Genomic DNA, 25,944 nt, shown 5'->3' on the forward strand with positions numbered 1-25,944 from the left:
TTTTTAACTTTGACACATTAACCATTATTGATTAAGGGTCATATGAATTTATTACGTTAGATCCATGGCCAAGGAAACTATATCTAACATTTCAGTGGTTTATACTATAAGTTGTACACTTTCACTTTTATAGATATATCCATTTCAAAATTACTCGGACTTGTAACGACATGATTCCATTTCCGTTGGATTAAAACTTGTCTCTTTTTTCTTTTTATTTAGCAACCAGCCGAAACTTCTCCCAGAAGAAGACCACTCCCATCCAAAATTTCTACAAGAACAGGATAGCCGCCGCCACTTCAGGGTCCTGGATATGACCTTAAACTGTATCCGATGGTAAAGCTCCATAAGCGGGCTTGGGGAGTGTGGAGCCACCCTTTAATTACCATTGCTCCCAGGTCCACTCTGACCCGGAGTGGTAGTACCTGTTAGGGTCCCCACTGTGGGTTACATATTTTTCTTCTAATAAACCTTTAAAAACTATAAGTCTATTTTCTGTGTTATCTATTTGTTATACATCATGTGCCCCGAATTAAATTGTGATATTCGTTTTCAGCATATTCAAAAAGATTTAAAAAATCGACATAGAATTACATATCAAATATAAAAAAAAAAAGGCTAACCCTGACCCCCAACCCTAATCCATCCTAGAGACAATTTGATCAAAGAGGAGCAGCATGAATATCAGCAATAATGTATGCCAAAAAAAAAAAAAAAAAAAATTACTTAATATTGGTTTGAACTATAAAGAACTCTGCACTTGTAGAGTTTTCGTAATTTTTGGATATATTACTATTTTCGACATGACAATTAACTACGTATGGAGGTTGGCTTTGTTTTAATATGCAGGGAGACGACGGTCTCATGACAGTCACCTCGGTCTTGTTCTAATTTGAGCCTGAACACTTGTTATGTTCCAAAGTAAATAAACGCTTTAAAATAAGTTAAAACAAAAAGAACTTCTCAGATATTAATCAAGGCAGATAAATCAAGTCAGAGTTTCCTTTAGGAAACCATATGAAAATATACTCACAAATATATGTATATATATACATATATATGTGTGTGTGCTTTCTCAAGGGAGATAATAAAAATAAGAGTTATCTACCTTTAAAAAAACATGAAAATGTACTAACAAATATATATATATATATATATATATAGTAATTTATGAAATATATATGGCGATTAAGCTACACTGAATATTCGGCGTTTCATCCACTATAGGATTCGTTAATTTATGAAATATATATGGCAATTAAGCTACACTGAATATTCGGCGTTTGACTCCACTAAATCGTTTTTTTTTTTTTTAATTTTATTCGTTTGTTTTTGTTTTTCAGTAAGTGTATCAGTTTGTTCACATGTAATCGCCTTAAAAGGTAGAATCTTTATTTGGCCAATCAACTCTGGTGTTCTGACTTTCTTTACTCCTCCCACACCTCTTATCACTCCTCACAGACTCGCTGCCTTCCTTGAATCTCTTATGCCACTCAAAAACTGATACTCAATTCATGCAAAATGGTCCAAAAGCAGTCTGAAGCGTTCCATACGTTTCTGTGACATTTTTTCAAGTTTAAAACAGAATTTATTTCATATCGTTCTTCTAAAGTGTCCTCACGTCCAGATTGCATTTTTTTAAAATTCACCAGCTGTGACAATCAGGCTTTAGTAGGGTGTATTCCAATTCCTGCTGTAGCTGTTCATTTGAACCTGAAATCATAAAAACTGGTCAGTCATCTAATAAGATGCATCGCAATAACATACTGAATTTTCAAGAGTCTACAACAATTTTAAATGGTCGTACAAAAAAAAAGTCTGGAAACTTATTGAAGGTACCTAGTATATATATATTTTTTTCTGTATGTGGCAACCTATTTTTGAAATTGGATTTTTTCTAAGAAATCTCTACTAAATATTACATCAGAGATAACATAATTTTCAAATATGTATTCATTTGTATGTAAACTGATTATAAATATCTCAAATCACCTAAAAAGTTAGTGGGTAAAACATGTGCTTTTTATACCCTTTGACGAAAGTAATTGGTTGGTTGTTTTTGTTTTACGGCATATCAACCCTTTTCAGGTTATTTAATGCTGAATCCAGTTATTTTGAAGAAAGATTTTTTAATAGACTGTTTTTTTTTTTCCAAGTCGGTTTCTATTTAACCCATAGTTGGGACCCTAACAGGTACTACCACTCCGGGTCAGAGTGGACCTGGAAGCAATGACAATTAAAGGGTGGCTCGACACCCCCCAAAGCCCGCAAGTGGAAATAGTTTAAGGTCATATCCAGGATCTCATTCGATCTGCCTTTTCATCTTCTTTAGCTTTTAACTTCTCGACAGCACCTCGTAGTTTCTAAAAATCGTCCAATCTGTGCTAACTGATGATGATGAATTAATGGTGAAAGTTCTGATGAACTACAAGCACTTGTACCCCCTTTATATGAATACCGCCAACAAACCCGACAAGCAGCTAAATCCCACCCCTTCACAGTAGAGATCCCTAGGTGTAAGAAAGCCTTCTACTCCAATAGTTTCTTCCCCAGAACTGTTAGACTTTGGAACTCCCTTCTGGGATTCTGCTTTCCCAAGTGTACTGACATGCAGAAGTTCAAGTGTAATGTGAACAGACATCTTGTTGCTCAACTCCCTACCTAGTATCTCTGCAACTTATGTTCCTGATAGTAGCCCCCTACTTCAAAGTGGCACTGTGCCTTGCCTTGAGGGTTCAAAAGAGAGTCGCCAACCTAATAGGTCCCAAACTGTCAGCCAGGCTTCAGCCTCTGTCCCATCGCCGAAACGTTGCGTCCCTCTGCCTGTTCTACAAGTATTTTAATGGTGAATGCTCTGACGAACTGCAAGCACTTGTACCACCACGACGTAGACACCCTCGACAAACTCGACAGGCAGCTAAATCCCACCCCCACACAGTAGAGATCCCTAGATGTAAAAGATCTTTCTACTCCAGTAGTTTCTTCCCCAGAACCGCTAGAGTCTGGAATTCCATTCCAGGTCCCTGCTTCCCTAACTGTACTGACATGCAGAAGTTCAAGTGCAATGTGAACCGACATCTTGCTGCCCAAATCCCTACATAGTGCCCCAGTAGTTGCTGCTCCTGATAGTAGTTCCCTACACCAAAGTGGCAATGTGCCTTGTTTGGGGTGAAAATGTAATAAAAAAAAAATTTTAAAAAGCGGTTGTACCCCTCGACATAAATATCCCCGACAAACCCGAAAAGCGGCAAAATCTGAAAAAGGTAAAAAAGAAGTTAAACTCATCATCATCATCATCATCATCATCCTTCTTAAAACGTAACGATAAACGTCAACCCTAATTTGAAAACAATTCTTATTTTCCAGGGAGCAAGCCACCATTTCTCATCAACAACAAATCGAAGACTTGAAAGAAAGTTTTAAACAAAAAACGACTGAGTATGAAACGTGGCCACTTCAGGTAACAAATTTATACGAAAAAACTAAACTTGTTTCCTTTAAAAAATTGCAAGAAACTTTCTCAACCACCAATAGTCATGGCTAACGATAAATTGCCTGGAAGTACTTTGTTTAAACTCCTCGGTTGAATGTTCGCAGGGAACACGAGTTGGAACAAATACAACAAGGGCATTGCCACTGCTGCTGCAATGAAGATGGGCTCTCACTACCATGCTAGAAAATTACTGAAATTCATCAGCTGTGACAATCAGGGAAAAGCAGGTCTCGTAGTATAATTTTATTCTGTGTCCTTGCGTTTGGTATATACTACGAGACCTACTTTTCCGTCTTTTCACAAGGATAGTTTGCCTTACATCCACAATAGCAATATTGTATATCAATTTAAATGCCAGTGCGATGCTGGTTATGTTGGGCGAACATCCTTGAATCTTTTGAGTCGTATAAACCAACATGTTCCATCGAAGATCAGACAAGGGAGGATGGGGTCTGGTGGTCTCCCTCCTTCTGCAGCCTTGGACTCTGCTATTGGCCAGCATTTGGTTGACAACCCGTGCTGTGCCGATAGATATAAAATAGATTGGTTCAAGGTGCTACATATAGCGGACTCCAAAAACCATTTAAAGATTTTGGAGTCTGTCTCTATTGCGGTGCGTCAACCTTCTTTGTGCCGGTAAAAAGGAACATCCAACGCATTGTTTCTCTTTGGGGAACTTTGAATATTTTCTCCCGTTGTTATCTTTTTCCTCCCTCGTTGTGCCAATATTTTAATCGTTTTTAAAACGTTAATTAAATTTATTTTAGTGTCCCCATACTTTTGGCACATTTAATAAGTTCCCCATTAGAACTCTTTATTTTCGACATAATATTATTTTGTATGCTATCAATTTTCTCCTGATGAGATGATAGCCGAAAGAGCTCTCGAGAAACTTCCGCTTATTATTTTCAAAACCATATATATATATATATATATATATATATATAGACAAATATTACATAGTCACTGCACTGAACATGATAATGTTTCACACAATGAGCATGTTCAGAGTAGTGAGTATGTATTACTTGTCTATATAAATAAAAATAATATGTGGCTCTTTTTTATTGAGCACTCTTAGTAACCTCGTTTTAACTCATGGGTTTATCTTCTGAATACCTTCAACCTGGTGTTTGTGTATATATATATATATATATATATATATATATATATATATATATATATATATATATATATACACACACACATATATATATATCTCTTCTCTTGCTCGTCCGTCAAAGTCGACGATGACCAAGGTATCAATCAGTTCGGCGTCGGGGGTTTGTGGGTCCTGAGATAGCTGATGAGGCCAATCCATGCTCGGCAGACTCTTCCACACTCTGGACACGTGAAGGCGGTATCAGCAGGCTGTGAACCGGCAGCTCTCTCCTTCCTCCTCTTGCGCTTCTGCTGGTCGTGTGTCATGCGTTGATTCTCTGCCCTGTCGGCTCCTAGGCTGATGACGCAACGCCTGGCTGAACGTTCAGCAGCGCGACTCTCCCAAGACTGGGGGCTGATGTCAAAGTCTTTTAGGGACGTTCTCAGACAGTCTTTATATCGTTTCTTTTGGCCCCCTGCATTCCGCTTTTCCTGGCTGAGTTCCCCATAGAAAAGTTGTTTGGGGATTCGGCTGTCGTGCATGCGATAGACATGGCCTGCCCACCGGAGTTGGGTTTTGCGGATTATGGTGGTGATGGTATGGAGCCCCGCCTGCTTCAAGACTTCTGTGTCAGGAATTCTGTCTTGCCAGCGGATGTTGAGAAGATTACGGAGGCATCTGAGGTGGAAGCTGTTTTTCATGTCTTTTATATGGCGTCCAAGTTTCACAGGCATAGAGTAGGGTTGTCAGGACGACCGCTCGGTATACTTTCAGTTTGGTTGCGAGTGTAATGCCTCTCCTCTTCCACACATTGTCTCTAAGTCTTCCAAATGCACTGCTCGCTGTGGAGATCCTATGGTTAACCTCAATGTCAATGTTGGCGGTGCGGGAGAGGGTGCTGCCAAGGTAGGTGAATTGCTCCACAGCATGGATCTTCTGCCCTTTGACAGTGATGCCGGGTTCATGGTATGCATCTCCGGGGGCGGGTTGGTACATAACTTCTGTCTTCTTTGTACTGATGGTGAGACCAGTTGTCACAACTGGTGGAGAATCCGTCCATTTGACGTTGCATCTCTATCTCATTTGGGGCATTAAGGGCACAGTCATCGGCAAAGAGAAGGTCTCTGATGATGGTTTCCCTCACTTTCGTGACTGCCTGCATTCGCCTGATGTTAAACAATTTCCCGTCACATTTGTACTTGATGTCAATGCCAGAGTGACTGTCTTTGAAAGCGTCCCGGAGCATGGCAGAGAAAACCATGCTGAAGAGCGTCGGGGCTAAGACACAGCCCTGCTTGACTCCGTTGGTCACAGGGAAGGGCTCTGAGGGGTCGCCGTCATCCAGGACACGAGCGGTCATGCCCTCATGGAACTGCCTGACAATGGCGATGAACCTGTCTGGACAACCAAATTTTTCCATGATCCGCCAGAAGCCATTTCGGCAAACAGTGTCGAAGGCCTTGGTCAGGTCGACGAACGTGGTGTAGAGGCCCCGGTGCTGCTCGACACACTTCTCCTGCAGTTGGCGTGCAGCAAAGATCATATCAGTCGTCCCGCGGCCCGCTTGAAAGCCACACTGGCTCTCGGGAAGACGACCATCTTCAAAGTGCACCAGCAGGCGGTTGAGAAGGATGCGGGCCAGGATTTTCCCGGCGATGGAAAGAAGGGATATCCCGCAGTGGTTGTCACATGACTGACGATTTCCCTTGCGTTTGTAAATGTGAACGATAGTAGCATCACGAAAATCTTGCGGTAATTCTTCACTCTCCCACATGGATTGGAAGAGTTCTGTTAGTCTTAAAAGCAGTGTAGGTCCACCAGATTTGTATATTTCTGCTGGAATTGAGTCGGGGCCAGGGGCCTTCCCAGAGGAAAGTTGCTTGATGGCTTTGCTTACTTCCTCTGACGAGGGTGGGATGTCGAGCTCCTCGTTGATAGGCTCCTGGCGTAGTCAGTCGATGGCTTCATCATTGATGGAAGATGGCCGGTTTATCACGCTGTTAAAGTGCTCTGCCCATCTATCAAGGATCTGCTTTTTGTCATTCATTGTTCCATCGGAGCTAAGCAGGGGGGGGGAGCTAGAGGACTGGGGACCATAGACAGCCCTCAGCGCATCGTAAAACTTCCTCATATCATGGCTATTGGCATGCTCCTGGATCTCATCTGCTTTCGCGCTGAGCCAGGCATCCTGCATGGAGCGGAGTCTGGCCTGCACCTTGCTGCGGATGTTGATGAAGGCAGCTTTCTTTGCGAAGCACTTGGGGTCACTCTTATGTGCACAGAGAAGTTGGCGTTTCTCCTCCAGGATGGGTTGAATCTCAGAGTCATTTTCATCAAACCAGTCCTGGTGCTTCTTTTGCTTGGGTCCAATGATTTCGAGAGCGATGGAGTAGGTGGAGTCTCTGAGGTGTGCCCACTGATCTTCAATAGTGTCCGAGATGGTGAGGGAGACAGATAGCTTGTCGTTGATTGCTTCCTGTAGCTCATGGATGACATCTGGACTCTTAAGTTTTTCCCCGTCAAGGCGCTTTGTGACTTTCTGACCCTGAGAGCGCCTCTTGGGTTGGATGTATAGGCACATTTTGGATATGATCAGGTGGTGGTCTGTCCAACAGTCGGCACTACACACAACCTTGGTCAACCTTACATCTCTGCTGACCCTTGCCCTGATGATGACGTAGTCGATCAGATGCCAGTGGTGGGAGCATGGGTGCATCCACGACGTCTTGCTATGGGTGGGTAGGCGGAACATGGTGTTGGTGATGGAAAGGTCGTGTGCAGCGCAAAGGCTGAGCAGCCGTAGGCCGTTGCTATTGCATTTGCCCACTCCATGGTGGCCAAGGACCCGGTCCCAAGTGGAATGGTCCGTGCCAACGCAGGCATTGAAGTCGCCGAGGACGATGAGCTTCTCTCTCTGCGGAGCAGCGGAAATGAGGCTTTCCAGATCTTCATAGAACTGGTCCTTGGTATCTTTGGGGTTAGTCATGGTTGGTGCGTAGGCGCTGATCAGTGTGGCGGTTCTTGCCTTGCTGAGCGGGAGTTGCATCTTCATCAGCCGGTCATTGGTGCCGTCCGGGATGCTGACCAGCTTACTCACGTGCTCAGTCTTGATGGCAAAGCCCACGCCAGCCTCTCTGTGCTCCTTGCTGCTGCGTCCACTCCAGAAAAAGGTGTAGCCGCCACCTGACTCTGTCAGTTGACCCTTGTCTGAGAGGCGAGTCTCACTGAGGGCTGCGATGTCTACCTTATAACGGGCAAGCTCCCTTGCTACGAGAGCAGTTCTTCTCTCGGGTCGGTCAGCTCTGGTGTTGTCGAGCAAAGTAAGAACATTCCATGATGCTAAGGTAAGCACCAACCCTTTCTTTCTCATGTCTCGACTGCTGTGAGGGAAACCCCGCCAGCCGCGGTATGCTGGCCAGGGGTGATGGTGAAGCAGCTATGTTTAGGGCTCCTTTTATCGCCCCGTCCTCATGCCATGGAGGCGAGCAGAGTGATCCTGAAAAGGACTGCTCGGTCGGCCAGCTAGTTGCCTGCACCCCCTTGCTGCTTCGGTCGAGTGGAGTACGACCAGTTTCTGGGCCGCCTGTGGGCAGGTTTGCAGCTACAGCTCCCAGTGATTTCCACACCTGCTGCTTTGCTGCTCGCCCATCGCCACAGGACTTGGTGTTGAGCAATGTTTGACATCCTGACTTGCACTGGATTTGGATTATAGTGAGGGGGATTTGCGCTGCATCGGCCTCACTCTCTCGTCCTGGCTTGCCCAATTCCAACGGCAAGACATAGTCGAGGAGGCTGGGGACGAACAAGGGTGCAGAAGCTGCCGGAGGGAGGCAAGTATGCCGTCCAACCGCCTAAGTGGCTCCACTCCGTCGTTTCTGTCGGGGTTGCTCCCCTAGCCTTTTCCATTTCCATGGCTCTCACAAGGCAGTGAGGCCATTTGACCCATGGCTGGGATAGGGATTGGTAATGTGTCAGGGCATGTCCACACATCGGTGGGCCGTAGCACAGTCCCTCTGGGACTCCCTACTGTTCCGAGATCCTCTACTGATTCAGCCTGGAGTCGCATGACAACCAGTTACCGTGTGTGACCACATGTGTGTGCGTGCAATGCACACAGGGTGATGTGTGCGCAAGTGTGTTAGCTATAAGGTAGCGTCTTGGCTTACTCACCATCTCGCTCTCAGCAACCACCACTGGCTAGCCTTCGCGAAACGAGAAGCCGAGTGCGTAAGTCTTCTCCTGTCAGTACACAGCCTCTCCATCATCAAGACCTCTTCTGTACATATATATATATACACACACACACATATATATATATACACACACACACACATATATATATATATATGTATATATATATATACAAATATATATGTACACACATATATATACACACACACATACATATACATATATATATCTACACACATATATTAAGAGGTATATTTGGTAAAAAACAAGGAAAAGTGCTCAATACTTTAGTAGAGCTAAATATGTTTTTTATTATTTCATATATAACAAAATTTATTTTCTTTTTAAATAAATAGAGAAAAGGGTTTTTGATGTGAATATCAATACACAAAAAATTATATATATATATATATATATATATATATATATATATATATATACAGGGTGACCCCCCCCAAAAAAAAAAAACGGGCCCCAACTCTAATTACGCCTGTTTTTTAGTGTTTTGTCCAAATGAAATGAAACTTTGGTCATAACTAGTTTATTATATTCAAAACCTCACATCAAAACTCTAGGGTCTTTGGCCTTTTTTTCTCCGTTGATTGAAAAATGATTAGAAAAACAATTGAATGTCCTCTGTTTTTTTTTTGGGGGGGGGGGGTCACCATATATATATATATATATATATGTCAAGGATGTGCGTTCCATTATAGAAACGTTGTTTTAATTTGAATAAAATAAAATATGCATCAAGTGTGCTTGAAAGCCAAATCACAACGTAATATTAAGAAAATAAACAAATATTTTACTTGTTTGAAATTTCTAACATGAATATATTTCAGAGTCAAACTCCATCCTCAGTATGTTGTTTTCTTTCTTTCTTTTTTTTCCTTCTTTCCATGTTGTGAAATTGGAGAAAGAAAAGCGGATCTTTACAAACAGATTTTACTTTCTCCAATTTTACAGGCCCTGTCGGTGGGGCATTAGAATACTCTGACTGCCCCCCTGCAGAGGGTAAAAGTCCCTCAATAGGGGTCCTGGATATGACCTTAAACTATATCCAGTGGTGAGGCCCCAGCTTGTGGGCTTTGGGGAGTGTGGAGCCACTTTTTAATTACCATTGCTCCCAGGTCCACTCTGACCCGGAGTGGTAGTACCTGTTAGGGTCCCAACTATGGGTTAAATAGAAACCGACGTGAAAACAACAAATATATTCTATTAAAAAATTTTTTCTTCAAAATTTTTGGATTCGGCATTAAATAACCCGAAAAGGGTTGATATGCCGTAAAACAAAAACAACCAACCAATTTTACAACAGGGCAAGGAAGAAGGAAAAAAAAAAAATAAAGAAAACAAAATACTTGACTCCGAAATATATTTAAATTATAAATTTCAAGCAAGTAAAATAAGTTTGTGAGGTCAGTGAAAGTGACCAATGATGTGGCTGAGAGAGGTGTGAAACTAATGAGTGACTTTGCAACTCAGATCACAAGTGACCCAGAGCAAAGAAGCTGCTTACTACAAGTTGTGGAGTACCACAGGAAAAAATTTGACAGTTACAAAAAAGCCACATTGAACAAGTGATAATACATGTATTAGTAACATCCTATCTGACAGTTTCTTATGCAATATATGTGTCAGTGCAGTGCTATCATACTACCAAACTGATTTTTTGTAGTGTCCCAGCTGTTTGTGCATTAGAATTAGTTAAAATTTACACAGGTGTTCATGTGTTTTATTGTGCTTACTACCATATGCAAGATAATTTTATTAGCTTTCATTTGGTACCACTTTCAATGCTATAGCATCAACCTCTGGAAAGCCACAATGAAAATAAGGACATAATATCCCATATTTTGCAGCATTTTTGAAAAACGTCAACAATAAAATTACATGGCTCTTGAGGCAGGCATAGCCAAGGTCCAAGATCACAATAACTCGTATATTTAGCTAATTTAGACCTTGGAGAATGGGAAGAATATCAGTTTCCATATGTTTGAAGAAAAAGGTCAATTTTGAAGAGGTCTAATATATATATATATATATATATATATATATATATTAGTATGTTTAGAGTTTAAATGCTTTTAAGACACAACCTAATAAAATAAATAATTCCATACAAGCTTCTGAAATGACGAACGCAACAACTTCATAAAATGTAACACAGAAAAGGTTTATTAAGGAGAATGTGATATGTTCCTGGTCAAAAGCTGGACTCTGGCTACCTGGTGCTATCGTGATAGTTATTCCCAGTGGAATCGTCGATACCGTTAGAAATAACACTGAGGTGGAGAGAGAGCAAAGAAAAGGGAGGTCCGTTCTGTTTGGTGGCTCTCTCAGTAAGGACGAGTTGTTATTCTTCAAACTGGCTGCTGGCCAATTTCCTTAGTGGATAAGAAAGATCAATGCGCCGTGCCCCTGATTGGTCAATATGTGGCCAAATAGCACACGGGAGAGGCATTGATTCATGAAAGAAAAAAGTCCCATTTGTTTCTGCTACATATGTATATTTGGTAAAAAACAAGAAAAAAGTGCTCAATACGTTAGTAGAGTTAAATGTTTTTATTATTTCAAGTTCGGAATCTACTAATACATCGAGAAATGGTATTTTGTTATTTCTATCTGATTCATGGGTGAATTTGAGGACAGAGTGTGTTTCTAGGTTTAGTTTGATTTTTTTAGTGACTTGTACTTATTCGCCTGCAATGAATAGGTTGTCAACATATCGGGCATAGAAAGTGAGTTCATTTTTTTTTATCTGAGAAGATTTTATTTTCGCGGTGGGTCATATAGTATTTTTTTTTTTTTTTTTTTTTTTTTACACAGTGATCACCACTTATCAAGGCCCGGAAGCCACTCAGGGATAAGGGTTATTGTAAGTACATCACGTTAGTGAGGAGATTTTATGAAGTGTTTAATTAGGGGGGCGGTTCATTAGGAATTTGTTAACATTAGACTTGAAGACATCTAAGTTGTAGTCCGGAGGGAAGTAGGCAGACGGAACAGAGTTCCACAGGCGTGCAGTTCTAAGAAAGAAGCTTTGCTCATGAAATCCGCGTTTTGATTTAGGCACAGATATAGAGTGGGGGAAATTTTTCACAGTGGATTCAGCTAGACGGGTGTTTTTCGTGAAAGATTGGCGAGGAGGGACCAGGGATTGGAGTTTTGCGAATGTTTGGCCTAGAGATGATCCCATTGAGACGCCATCTATTTGAATGTATATTTTCCAATTAGGGTCAGTGAAGGGAACTTGTGTGGTACATTTTAATAGTAACTTTTCTAGGGTTTGGGGTTTTATAGCTGGAGGGAGTATTGTATTGTGGTTGTATACTTGATTGATGATAATTGGTGTCATTTATAGGGACATTAGTAAAGAGGTTTTCGATGTCAAGGGATGCGGTTATGCATTTGTGGGGGGGGAGTTTAATTTTAAAACATGAGTTGGAACAATTACATTGAAGGCATTGCCAGGGCCGCTGCAAGGAAGATCGGCTCTCTCTACCGTGCTAGAAAAACTACTAACACCCGAAAGTATCCTGTACCTCTATAAGGCAACCATTCGCCCATGTATGGAGTATTGCTGTCATATTTGGGGGGGGGGGGTGCATCGGCTACTAGTCTCTCGCTCCTTGACAAGGTTCAAAAGAGAGTCGCAAATCTGATAGGCCCTGAACTGGCATCTAAGCTTCAGCCTCTGTCCCATCAACGAAACGTTGCATCCCTCTGCCTGTTCTACAAGTATTTTGATGGTGAATGCTCTAACGAACTGCAAGCACTTGTGCCCCCACAACGTGAACACCCTCGACAGACCCGACAGGTTGCAAAATCCCACCCCCACACAGTAGAGATCCCTAGATGTAAAAGATCTTTTTACTCCTGTAGTTTCTTCCCCAGAACCGCTAGACTTTGGAATTCCATTCCAGGTCCCTGCTTCCCCAACTCTAGTGACGAGCAGAAGTTCACGTGTAATGTGAACCGATATCTTGCTGCCCAAATCCCTACATAGTACCCCAGTAGTTGTTGCCTCTGATATTAGCCCCCTACACCAAAGTGGCAATATGCCTTGTTTGGGGTGAAAATGTAATAATAATAATAAAAAAAAAGAAGTCGGTGGCAGATTTTATGCAGTATTTACTAGGTATGTAAGGTTGGATAATGTTATTGATTGTTTTAGCGATATTATAAACTGGAGTGGGGATTTGAGAGATTATGGGTCTTAGAGGGTATCCTGTTTTGTGATTTTAATTTTCCTGTATATGTAGCCAGGTTTATAGTCTCCTATTATTTTATTAAATTTTATTATTTCGATTTCAGCATTGTTTTGTGTATACATATAAAAAATATGATAATATTTGTCAACAACAAATGTTTCCTAACGTTTTTTTGCTGAAATAAACAATCCAACATTAATGATGAAAATTATTCATAAACCATTTTTTTTTTTGTCTTTCAGTTAGAAACTGCCTTACAACAGGAACGAAATAATCACAACAAAGAAATGCAGGAAATGAAAGGAAAATTTACAGAGAATTTCATGATCGTATGAGTCCATTTTGAATTTTACATAACAACAATAATGTACGAGGGTTGTTCCAAAAATTATTTAAAAAAAAAAAAAAAAGCTGAAGAGCCACGAAGACGGGAGTGGTACTATTAAAACGAGCAACATTTTGTGCTCTAAAATTTAATTTTCTACATAGTCACCACCATTCTCAATGTACCTTTGCCAGCGATTGGGTGGTGGCTATGCATGGGTGTCCAGAGCACGCTTTAGCACTCACATCTCTGTCGCCACTCTGAAATCGATGGACCCGTCTCCTAACTGTCCTGAAATCAACTGTATCAGCTTTGTACACATTCAACAGGCGCCGGTTAATGTTGATTCAATGTTTTCTGCATAGAGGAATTCAATGATGCATCTCTGCTTCTGACGCACATCCATGACAGGGGTTGCATTCTTAGAGTCTCCCACTGTCAATATGTGCAACAGAGAGATGAAACTTTCAGGTCATGAATGCATAAGTTCAGTCATCATAACAATACTATCTGATCCATTCGGGCGAAATAAAAAAAAAATATTTTTAGAACACCCCTCGTATTATTCGGATGGTTCAAACGTCTTCTCAACTAGTAGGTCAAAGGGGGGCACCCGACTTTACACGGGCGTTAAATACGCTTAAATATGATATTTTAATTTGTCCAGATTTCGTATATATTATTATAGAGTCGTGATTTCAAAAGTAAAATAAAAAATTATTTGGGTGCCATCAGCTAGAATCGAAACAGAAATCAAAACTTTAGCATTCAAAGCTGGTGACGTTACCACTGTACAAACGTGACATGCATATGAACTTATTAAAAATTAAAAATAAACTAAGATGAATGTACAAAATGTATGACGATTTTTTAAATTTTGACCCCTTATAAATATTTTAACCGATTAAAGCCCCATAAAAGAACGGTCCATAAAAGAACGGCCCATAAAAATCCAATCATTTGAGGGCCCTATCGCAAAACTGTTATGTGTCTGTCACGCATAGAATCCAAGCCTCGACTGCATTTTACAATACAATTCAATTCTCTTTCTTCATTAAAAGAGAGAGAAAAGGAGTGAAAGAGAGAGAGAGAGAGAGAGAGAGAAAGAGAGAAAGGCATACATAACATTTGAACATAGTTTTAAATTCGATTGCTAGCAAGAAGGCGTGACCTCTTATCACCTCTCTGTACTAGTTTACACAAAGCACTTGTCAATCACCCATACTGACAGCGGAAACCTTTAAAACTGTGCACTCCCTGAGTTTGTGCTTGTCTCACTCACAAGAACGGTACACATCTGGTAAATGGACCCCAAATGAGGGGAGCCGGGAGCTTGACTCTCACCCATTGTGCTACAATTATACCTTCTAGTTTCAGAGGAGATAGAGATTGAAAATATGGAGACAGACAGACAGACAGACAGACAGAAAGACATGGTGCTTTTTATATATTACTAGCGGAAGGTACCCGGCATTGCCTGGGTGTTTGGAGGTGTGTGTGTTTAAAAAAAAAAAATGTTGGCCGAGTGTTTGGAGGTGTAAAAGAAAAAAAGTTTTAATAGGAAGGTAGGATTGAACCCCGAAGCCTTGACGCAAAGGTGGAAACGAAAGGGGGAAAAAAAGCCAGCCACCTAACCATCTCAGCCATGAGGGGAGAGGAATTGATAAGCGTGATAAGTTGAAGGTTAACAAGTGAGTCAAGTCAAAGAGGTTTGATTGACAGGTGGCCGCTTAATGAGGTCATCGCGGGAGAGTTACGATGACATGGCAGTTTTTTATTTGCTGCGGGGCAGTCTTTTGGGGTTTGTTTACTTTGTTTCAATGCGGGGCAGTTTTGGCTTCCTCAAGATGATGGGGGGGGGCAAACCAGCTTCCCTTGGGATTGTCCAAATTGAATAGCAATTGTCTGATATAAGGAAAGCTCTGCATTGATCAAAGCTGATTGCTTTTCGACGTTCCTGCGATCGCGCCACGAACGATGCCTAGCTTTGAATTAGTTTTGCTTTTATTATACGAAAAAGCCGAATCCACACACAGCAATCCAAAAATGTAGAATATTTAGCTTTACAAAGTCGGGCCAATTAAATAGACAGGCGACCCCCGTTCTTAACTCGTAGATATTATCTTTTCTACAGCATATAAAAAGTTTTTAGGAGTGAGCCGACCGATCATTTCCCGGAAAAAGTCTTTTGCAGACATACACGAAAAGCGAACATACATACATAACACACACACACACACACACATTTTCGCTTTTATATATATAGATAATTATTTTCTTTTGTGGATTAATGTCCCCTTGCTGACTGATGCAACCACGCACTGACCTGTCACCTAGTGGGACTCATTTATCCTATATGTCCTTTAAAGAACTAATTACCTCTGTTAGGAACTAAGCATCAGCCACCAGAAGAGCTCAGACCACCAAAGAAGACGGACCTTAGTCTTCTCAATTTCAGTTCACTAAATCCTCCAGGCTGCAACTACTTCACTGAAGACCTCCACGGGACAACCTGGAGACAATTTAAGTTTCTGCCTCCCGACACGAGAACACTTTCTATTGCTTTTCTTTCTTTCAATTCAGATAGAATCCTTCTTCTTTCAAAATAAATGCTTTTGTTGTTTTGTTCTAAAAAAAAAAGGCGTTGATTAATTACTCTGTGCTTTGGTGTTGCTAATTAATCTTTTATAAGGGGTTTTGGCACAAAGCTATAATATGAAAAGCAAAATATGTGTATGTGTGTGTGTCTCGCAAAAAACTTCCGACAGACGTGTCGGACCATGACAAAATCTATATCATTTTAAAGCTTGATGTCTCAGACGACAAATATCGAAAAATTGTCCGAAAAACTTTAATTCTTTCACCCTCAACTGAGTCATTTTCTACAAGGAGGGGTCACTTTTGTCATCAACATTTTTGCAAGTGATTCAAGTCTCGCATCAATGACGTCACATAAAACACGTTATTTCAACTGCCCGTGACGTCGCAATTGTGGTGGCCGCATCGATGAGACCGTTTGCTATTTTTTCACCTCCTTTTTCCCTCCTGCGTGTTACGGAGTTCGAGTCTGCCTTCTACTCCTAAATTTTTTTTTTTGCGCAACCAGCACCCTTACACACACCTGTTATATTATGAACCTTTTTTCTAGAATTCAAATACACAACAACACATTTGGTGTAAGCAACAGTCCGTTTTTATTCCTCATTGTTTTCCTGTTATGGTGGAGAGAGAGAGGAGTGGGAGGGGGACAGAGAGAAAGAGAGAGAGAAAGAAATAGAGAGAAAGAGAGAGAAAGAAATAGAGAGAAAGAGAGAGAAAGAGAAAGAGAGAAAGCGAGAGAGAGAGAGAGAGAAAGAAACAAACAGATAGATAGATAGGGAGAGAGAGAGAGAGAGACAGAGAAAGACAGAGAGAGACAGAGAGAGAGACAGACAGAAAGAAAACAAAAGCAAAACGAAAAAAAAATCAAATAAATTTCTGTATCGTTGTGTCCGCTTGGCTGACAATCAAATCTCAATCTGCCAATCTTTTTCGTGTCACTTTTTCTGTCAACTTTTAAAAACATCAACATAATCATAATTCCTTTAATTGCTACATTCCTTCTCAAACAATAACAAATTTTGTTTACATTCGTGAGAAATATTGAAACAATTCTGATTTAGTTGTCATGTTCCCCACATTCCATCCGCAGATGCGTGCCACATTTTTATCCATATAAATACATATATGTATATACACATACATATACTAGCATGTCAACCCAGCTTAGACCGGGCCCTTTGTGCAACACACCTACACACACCCAGGCAATGCCGGACACCCAGGCTAGTCATACCTAAAAGACAATTTAGTGAAGTGCAGATAAACTGATAAAGACGATTCCATTTTAAATGTTATTAATATGATATTATTTGTCATCAGGAACTCGAAATTGAAAAGCAGAAATACCAAGAATTGGTTGATAGATATCACGAAGACAATCAGAATGCTGAAGACAAAGTAGGTAAAATTTAACTTTTGAAAAAATTTCTTGCTATTGTGTTTTTTTTTACTTTAAAACTTATGTAAAACAAACGGCATGGTGGCAAAGAATAGAATATAAAAATATATATGGCAATTAAGCTACATGGAATATTTCGCGTTTCATTCTCTGCAAAGAGTTGTGCTTACCTCATGTTTTCATATACATATATATATATATGCTGATGACACGACCATCTACGGCAACACATCAAAGGCTGTAAATGACAACGTTCTCTCTGATTCTCTCTCCTCTGATCTCGAGCGCGTGGTTCAGTGGGGGAAGATGTGGCTGGTTACCTTTAATGCATCCAAAACCAAACTCCTATCCTTACATCATCAACGCTCTGATCCCCATCTGGCATCAATTGTGATGGATGGCTCTCGTCTGGGTGAAGCCCCGTGTTTTGACAAGCTTCTGGGTTTGACCTTTACTCCTGATCTGAAATGGAACAAGTACATCAAGTCTGTTGCCAAGGTCGCTGGAAAGATGGTGGGATCCTTCTACCACTCCAGAAGATATCTCACTACTGATGCAATTCTCTATCTATATAAAAGCCAAGTACGTCCAAGGATGGAATACTGTTGCCATATCTGGGCAGGAGCTGCTAAAAACAGCCTATCCTGCCTTGACAGAGTACAAAATAGACTTCGTGGCTTCAGGTTGAAGTTTTTTGAGTACTATAATTGGAATACCGTCCGGGCCAGTTGCTTTACTGGAATCAAGGTTTTTGATTAGCTTGGAAACATCACGTACAGATATACGTTTCTCACATAGTGTGTTTTCAGATACAGGAGGAAATATTGGGGGTTGGCGGCCTTGATCGCAAAAGGTAGAATTAGCTGCAAAGTTCTTGACAAAGAGTTTGGCTTTGTCTGATGCTGACGAGATTACCTCAGGTCCATTGATGATAGTTGGGATGGAGCACACGCTTCTGTTCAGGATTCTGTTTGCTATTTGCCAAAACTGGTGGGAACCAAGCCGCTGCTCAGCTACTTTGGACTTAACAGATTGAGCATACAACCACCTTGCGCTCTTTATTACTTTCTTACAATGGTTGCTTGCAGTCCTGAAAGCGGCTTTAGTTTCCATACATCTATTACGTTGGAAACAGTGAAAAAAAGTGATTTCTGTGCGCAATGGCAACAGCACATTCTGGAGAGAACAATGGCTGGCTGTTCGGTTTTTGCTGAAACTTTTTCGAGGGTATGAAACGATCAATACCTACAATTAACCATTCCGTCAGGTCTAATACTATAGAGGACACATCCTTTTTAAATATGGAATATATATATGTAATATATATATACATGATATATGTAATATGTATATACATATGTAATATGTATATACATAATATATGTAATATGTATATACATAATATATGTAATATATATATACATAATATATGTAATATGTATATACATAATATATGTAATATATATATACATAATATATGTAATATATATATACATAATATATGTAATATGTATATACATAATATATGTAATATGTATATACATAATATATGTAATATGTATATACATAATATATGTAATATGTATATACATAATATATATAATATATATACATAATATATGTAATATATATACATAATATATATAATATATATACATAATATATGTAATATATATATACATAATATATGTAATATGTATATACATAATATATGTAATATATATACATAATATATATAATATATATATACATAATATATATAATATATATATACATAATATATGTAGTATATATATTACATAATATAATATATATAGATAATATATATTATCTATATATATGTATATATGATATATATAATATATGTATATAATATATGTATATATAATATAATATATATGATGAAAATAATGGAAATAGTATTCCGACAAAATAGAGAAATAAAAAGGAACAAACCGTATTATGTGTTCCTCAACGTTTCGTCTTTATTTCGAGACTTCCTCTGGATGAATGAGATTAAGAACAAAAAATACCAGTACAAAATATTTGAAAATGTTTCACGTGCAAAGTGTGACGCAGTTCTGTTTCAGAAAAAAAGGAAAGAGACGTTGGAAATTCAAAAAGGGGCTGGTGCTGTTAAAGAGCGGGAAATTTTAGTGACGTCATATAAGTCGTTAATGTAATTTAAAAATAAAACTGATATTCTTACTGGAAAAAATATATATCTGTTGAAATTCAAATATAGGTTTGTAACAGAAATGAAATGAGTGTTTTTTGTTATGTAATTTATTGATTGAGATTTTATGTATTAATTATTAGAGGGGGTGTTTGAATGGTGTGAGAGGGTTAACCTGTGTCTACAGTTAAATAATGTTCTTTTAATAAAAGTTTACTTATTAATGGCGCTATGTTATAGAAACCTGCACGCTGTTTAATTGTGCTTGAAATTGCGATAAGCGCAGATTCAAGAAGTCTCCAGCGCGGTTTATTTGAAATAAATTTAACTACTTTTGCTTGTTTAAAGTCAAAGGTGTGGTTATTTTGCAATGAATGAGAGAATAATGCACTTAGAGAATTGCTGTTTTTTTATATCTCTTTTGTGTTCATTGAGCCTTTTTTCTAATTTATGCTGGGTTTCACCAACGAATTTATGATGGCAATTTTGGCAAGGAATAGTGTATATACCTCCATTGGAAACTGGTTTGTTTTGGAGATGTTTCGTAACACACTGAACAAACTAGAAATTCCTATCGTACAAACCACATCACTAACCATAAGACAAATATTAAAAACTACGTGTGTTGTATCTGCCGGTTGTATTTTGAAATGTTTGAATTGTGCGTAGGTAACGTGAAAATAACGTCAAGAATGAGAGTTCATATAGAAACGTTGTTTAAATTTGAATAAAATAAAATATGCAGCAAGTGCGCTTGCAACCAAATCACAACGTAATAAGTAGAGGAAAAATAAACAAATATTTTCCTAATAATACGTTGTGATTTGGAGAGGACTGGGGCAAACTCAGCAGAGCATTTTTTTAATAGCATTGCCAGGATGAGATCAGGTCCACATGCTTTTGAAGTGTCAAGGTTTTTTTATGATATCACGCTCCTAAGAAGGGGTGATTTTCAGATCATTCTAGTGTGGCGTCTGTCCGCAAAGGGAAGTCAGGGAGGGAGTGGTTTTCCGGGTCCAATGTGGAGTTTGAGGCAAACCGACTGACCAGCATGTTAGCCTTCTTGGTTACTGCATAGCTTCTTGTGGGACCTATTGAAACTGCATAGCTTCTTGTGGGACCTATTGAAACTGCATAGCTTGTTGTAGGACCTATTGAAACTGCATAGCTTATTGTGGGACCTATTGAAACTGCATAGCTTCTTGTGGGACCTATTGAAACTGCATAGCTTGTTGTAGGACCTATTGAAACTGCATAGCTTGTTGTAGGACCTATTGAAACTGCATAGCTTGTTGTAGGACCTATTGAAACTGCATAGCTTGTTGTAGGACCTATTGAAACTGCATAGCTTGTTGTAGGACCTATTGAAACTGCATAGCTTGTTGTAGGACCTATTGAAACTGCATAGCTGGTCTCACAATTATATCTAAAGTTATTTAGTTTCTGTCTATCCGTTACTTCTCTGCATTGTTTTGCTTCCTATGAACCTAAATGTCTTTTATATTTTTTAAATTACTTTTATTTGTTGTTTGCTTAAAAAAAAAACTCTGAAAATCTTTATTGTTTGTTATGTTAGTTAAAGGAGCAGGTTGGGAACGCCGTGAAATGTCACGTGAATGCAATTAAGGATCTGGAAGAATTGTTATCGACGACAAGATCGATGAGCACCGAGAAAGAGGAATCAATGAAAAAAGAAGTCAGTGCTCTCAAGCAGGTCATCAAGCATCTACAAACTCAACTGGGTAAGAATTACTTCATTATATATGCATGCACAAATATACATACACATATATATATATATATATATATATATATATATATAATAATTGAATTCATTCAAGACGTATCGCAAAAACAAAAAACATATATATATATATATTTTGTTTTTGCGATACGTCTTCTTCATTCAAGACGTATCACAAAAACAAAAAACATATATATATGTTTTTTGTTTTATCGCAAAAACAAAAAACATATATATATATATATATATATATATATATATATGTTTTTTGTTTTTGCGATACGTCTTGAATGAATTCAATTATTTACGAAAGAGTATTTTTACCTAAATACGAGTTGGGAATAAGTTTCCCTTTAACCAACTTGGTAACCCCACATGGGGAGCGGTATATATATTATTTTTAAAATATAATTATCCACTGATACGTGTTTCGTCGTCTACGACTCATCAGAGTGGCTGAATCTAGTGAGATTCGAAATCAGGACACCATACTCCAGGGAAATGCCTACTTCGGACTATTACCTTGTGATGTGCATTACTCAAAATACAGTTTGGATCATTTTACAAGACTGCTATCAAAGGCATTTACTTCGGATTTTACCATGCAATTTGGATGTGAATTTTTATGTCCTTTGCATTAACTTTCCTTTCTCTATGACATTTAAATACTTATACAACTTTTAATTGTGATTTTCCATGTCTAACTGACTTTAGCAAATAAGGTGTAAACCATTATAACTATTTGCTAATATTTTCTCCTCTGAAGAGATGGTAGACATCGAAATCCTATACGATAAGGAGTTAAAATATTTCAAATGTATTCTTTGTCTTACATAGAATAATAAAAATCTTTTGATGTGAACTTCAATCATTTCACGTCAGAAATTTTAATTTTATATATATATATATATATATATATATATATATATATAATGAGTAAATGGTAAATGGTGAAAAGACCTGAAGAAAGTGCTCAATACTGCAGTAGAGCAAAATATGTTGTTTTTTTTTACAGTTTTTAATCTGCTTGGTTACACACGTTTTGATTACTGAATCGTGTCAACGATCCGATAATTTCATCACACTCCACAGAAATAAATATTCATTTCTGTGAAGTTTGATGAAATTATCGGATCGTTAAAACGATGCAGTAATCAAAACGTGTGTGACCAAACGGATTAAAAATGGTAATAAAAACATATATATATATATATAATATTTAATAAGTAAAATTAAAATGGTAAAAAAAACTGAAAAAGTACTCAATACTACTGTAGAGTAAGATTTGCAAAGTCTAATAAAATTAATTACATGTATTTCTTATTACTGTTTATTATTTCTAACGTTTATTGTTACGGGTCTGCATGTTTTTATCAATGTTCTTACATGTACGTGTGGGTGTGTGTGTATTCTTACGTGTAAACGTGTGTTCTTACGTGCAGTTCACTGTGTGTGTGTGTGTGTGTGTGTGTGTTTGCTATTCTTTTAATGTCTTACAGTTTCTCTTGCCTTGGGGAGTTTCCGAGATGTGTATGTGCGACAATATAATACGAACGTACCTGGTTTGCCTTAGTCAGCACATGACATCTTGGTCGCTGGTCTCCATCTTTCTGGGGAGTGGATGCTGCAGACAGATTCATCAATGAACAACAAGATGGACTGAAGCTTCAAATACGTCCAAGGATGGAATACTGCTGCCATATCTGGGCAGGAGCTGCTAAAAACAGCCTATCCTGCCTTGACAGAGTACAAAATAGACTTCGTGGCTTAGTGGGGGTGCCTTTTTCTCTTCCCTGCAACCTCTCTCCCACAGAAGAGACGTTGCAAGCCTATCTTTGTTTTATCGTTATTTCCATGGCAGGTGCTCGTCTGAACTCCAATCTCTGGTCTCCCCTCGCCAATTTTTTACAAAAAACACCCGTCTAGCTGAATCCACTGTCAAAAACTTATCTCTTTATCTGTGCCTAAATCAAAACGTGGATTCCATAAACAAAGCTTCTTTCTTAGAACTGCACGCCTGTGGAACTCTGTTCCGTCTGCCTGCTTTCCACCTGACCACAACCTGGATGTCTTCAAGTCCAACGTAAACAAATTCCTTATGAACCGCCCCTTAAGTAAACACTTTATTAAATCTCAACACTAACGTACTGTACATGCAATAACCCTTATCCCTGAGTGGCTTCCGGACCTTGATAAGTGGTGACCACCTTGTAAAAAAAAAGCCTAACATCTCGGACCCTGGCCGTCGGGAGAGACCGAAATCTCCCATCTGCATTCTTCTGCTGCCCAAAAACAAACTCTCACGTTTCCATGTGGTCGTCAATTCCATGTCACCCCTTAATTTCTGGTACATTCTAATCTAGGTCGTTCAAGGTGACTTGGGTTTGATGCCTGTCAAACCCAACCTTTTCTGACCCGGGCTAACTCGCTGATGAGAACCCAAATATTTTTATATATCTTTCTATTTCTAAAACTACCTATATAGCAATTAAACTGGGATTCCCAATACTACACTTATGTAACTAACTGAATTAAAAACGGTAAAATATATATAATATATATAATTATGTTATCAAATATATATAATATATATAATTATGTTATCAAATATATATAATATATATACCGATGATGAGGGGGAGGTTCTGTCATGATTTCTCCATTGCTTATGACCTCACTCAGATTGTTCACGAACTCACCCGTGTGCCCGACAATGACGGCCAATATGCGAGTCTACTAGACCTTTTTCTCACAACTTGCCCTGAACTATGTTCAGTTTCCGTTCTGTCTCCTCTTGGATCTTACGACAACTCTGTTGTATCAATTAAGATAAAAATGAAATGTAATAAGTCCCCAGATGTACCTCTCCATCGTACAGTATATCGATACACTAAGGCTGACTGATATAGCTTCCATACATTTATATCGGATCTACTTCTGCGTTCCATATTTAAAAAGGATGTGTCCTCTATAGTATCAGACCTGACCAAATGGTTAATTGTAGGTATAGACCGTTTCATACCCTCGAAAAAGTTCCAGCAAAAACCTAACAGCCAGCCATGGTTCTCTCCAGAATGTGCTGCTGCCATTGCGCACAGAAATCACTTTTTCCACTGCTTCCAATGTAATAGATGTATGGAAACTAAAGCCGTTTTCAGGACTGCCAGCAACCATTGTAAGAAAGTAATAAAGAACGCAAGAGAGTTGTATGCTCAGTCTGTCAAGTCCAAAGTAGCTGAGCAGCAGCTTGGTTCCCACCAGTTTTGGCAAATAGCAAACAGAATCCTGAACAGAAGCGTGTGCTCTATCCCAACTATCATCAATGGACCTGAGGTAATTTCGTCAGCATCAGACAAAGCCAAACTCTTTGCCAAGAACTTTGCAGCTAATTCTATCCTTTGCGACCAAGGCTGCCAACCCCCAATATTTCCTTCTGTATCAGAAAACACGCTATGTGATATACATATATCTGTATGTGATGTTGCCAAGCTAATCAAAAACCTTGGTTCCAGTAAAGCAACTGGCCCTGACGGTATTCCAATTATAGTACTCAAAAAACTTCAACCAGAACTAGCGCCCATCCTTACAAAACTGTTTAAACGTTAAACGAGAATAGCTTCCCATCACCCTGGAAAATCTCATCAGTATGCCCTGTATTTAAGAACTCAGATGATATGTCATCTCCCTCTCAGTACAGGCCAATAAGTCTCCTGTGTGTCATGAGTATGTTGCTGGAATCTGTGTTAAATACAGAAGTAATCAACCATCTCAATTAAAATAACCTTCTTAGTGACACTCAATATGGTTTCCATTCTGCTAGATCTACAGCAGATGTGCTTACAGTTATATCCCATAGGATTAGCAAATCTCTCGACAGAGGCAACCTTTCTAGGGTAATTGCTCTTGACATATCAAAGGCCTTTGATAGGGTATGGCATAAAGGTTTACTTCACAAGATCTCCAGCTATGGTATAGTTGGAAATGTCTTCTCAATTATTAAATCATTTCTTTCTGATAGGTTCATAAGAGTAGTAGTTGAGGGGCAAAAATCAGAAGCTCACAGTATTAATGCTGGAGTCCCTCAGGGGTCCATCCTGGGCTCAACTGTTTTCCTGATCTACATTAATGATCTTCCAAATCACATCCTTACATCATTCGTAGACATTTTTGCTGATGACACTACCATCTATGGTAGCACATCTAAGACCGTAAATGACCAAGTTCTCTCGGATTCTCTCTCCTTTGATCTTGAGCACGTAGTACAATGGGGAAAGGAGTGGCTGGTTACTTTTAATGCATCTAAAACCAAGCTTCTCTCTTTACATCATCAACATTCTGATCCCCATCTGGCATCAATTGAAATGAATGGCTCTCGTTTTCAGGAGGCCTCAAGTTTTGACAAGCTTCTGGGCTGGACAATTACTCCTGATCTTAAATGGAACATGTACATCAAATCTGTTGCAAGGGCCACTGGAAAAATGGTGGGATCTTTCTATCGATCCGGTAGATATCTCACTGCTGATGCAATTCTCTATCAATATAAGAGCCAGGTACGTCCAAGGATGGAGTACTGTTGCCACATCTTGGCAGGAGCTGCTAGAAAGAACTTGTCCTGCCTTGATAGAGTTCAAAATAGACTTCGTAGCCTCGTAGGAGATGTTCTTTTCTCTTCCTTGCAACCTCTATCTCACAGAAGAGA

The 25,944-nt window shown here is 39.1% G+C and overlaps 1 protein-coding gene across 1 annotated transcript in view; it reads left to right on the forward strand.

Moving 5' to 3' along the window:
* The first annotated feature begins 3,360 nt into the window (after nt 1-3,360).
* LOC145271139 (uncharacterized) overlaps nt 3,361-25,944 on the forward strand; it is a 36,432-nt gene continuing 13,848 nt past the window's right edge. Inside the window, exons 1-4 of the mRNA XM_080126677.1 lie at nt 3,361-3,460; nt 13,243-13,329; nt 17,247-17,324; nt 21,078-21,243. Of these exons, the coding sequence (XP_079982803.1) occupies nt 13,288-13,329; nt 17,247-17,324; nt 21,078-21,243 (286 nt within the window). The 5' untranslated portion in view covers nt 3,361-3,460; nt 13,243-13,287. The remainder of the gene's footprint in view (nt 3,461-13,242; nt 13,330-17,246; nt 17,325-21,077; nt 21,244-25,944) is intronic.

This window comes from Euprymna scolopes, chromosome 46 (genome assembly GCF_053919585.1).
Source record: "Euprymna scolopes isolate OS-2025 chromosome 46, ASM5391958v1, whole genome shotgun sequence".
Taxonomy (NCBI): domain Eukaryota; kingdom Metazoa; phylum Mollusca; class Cephalopoda; order Sepiida; family Sepiolidae; genus Euprymna; species Euprymna scolopes.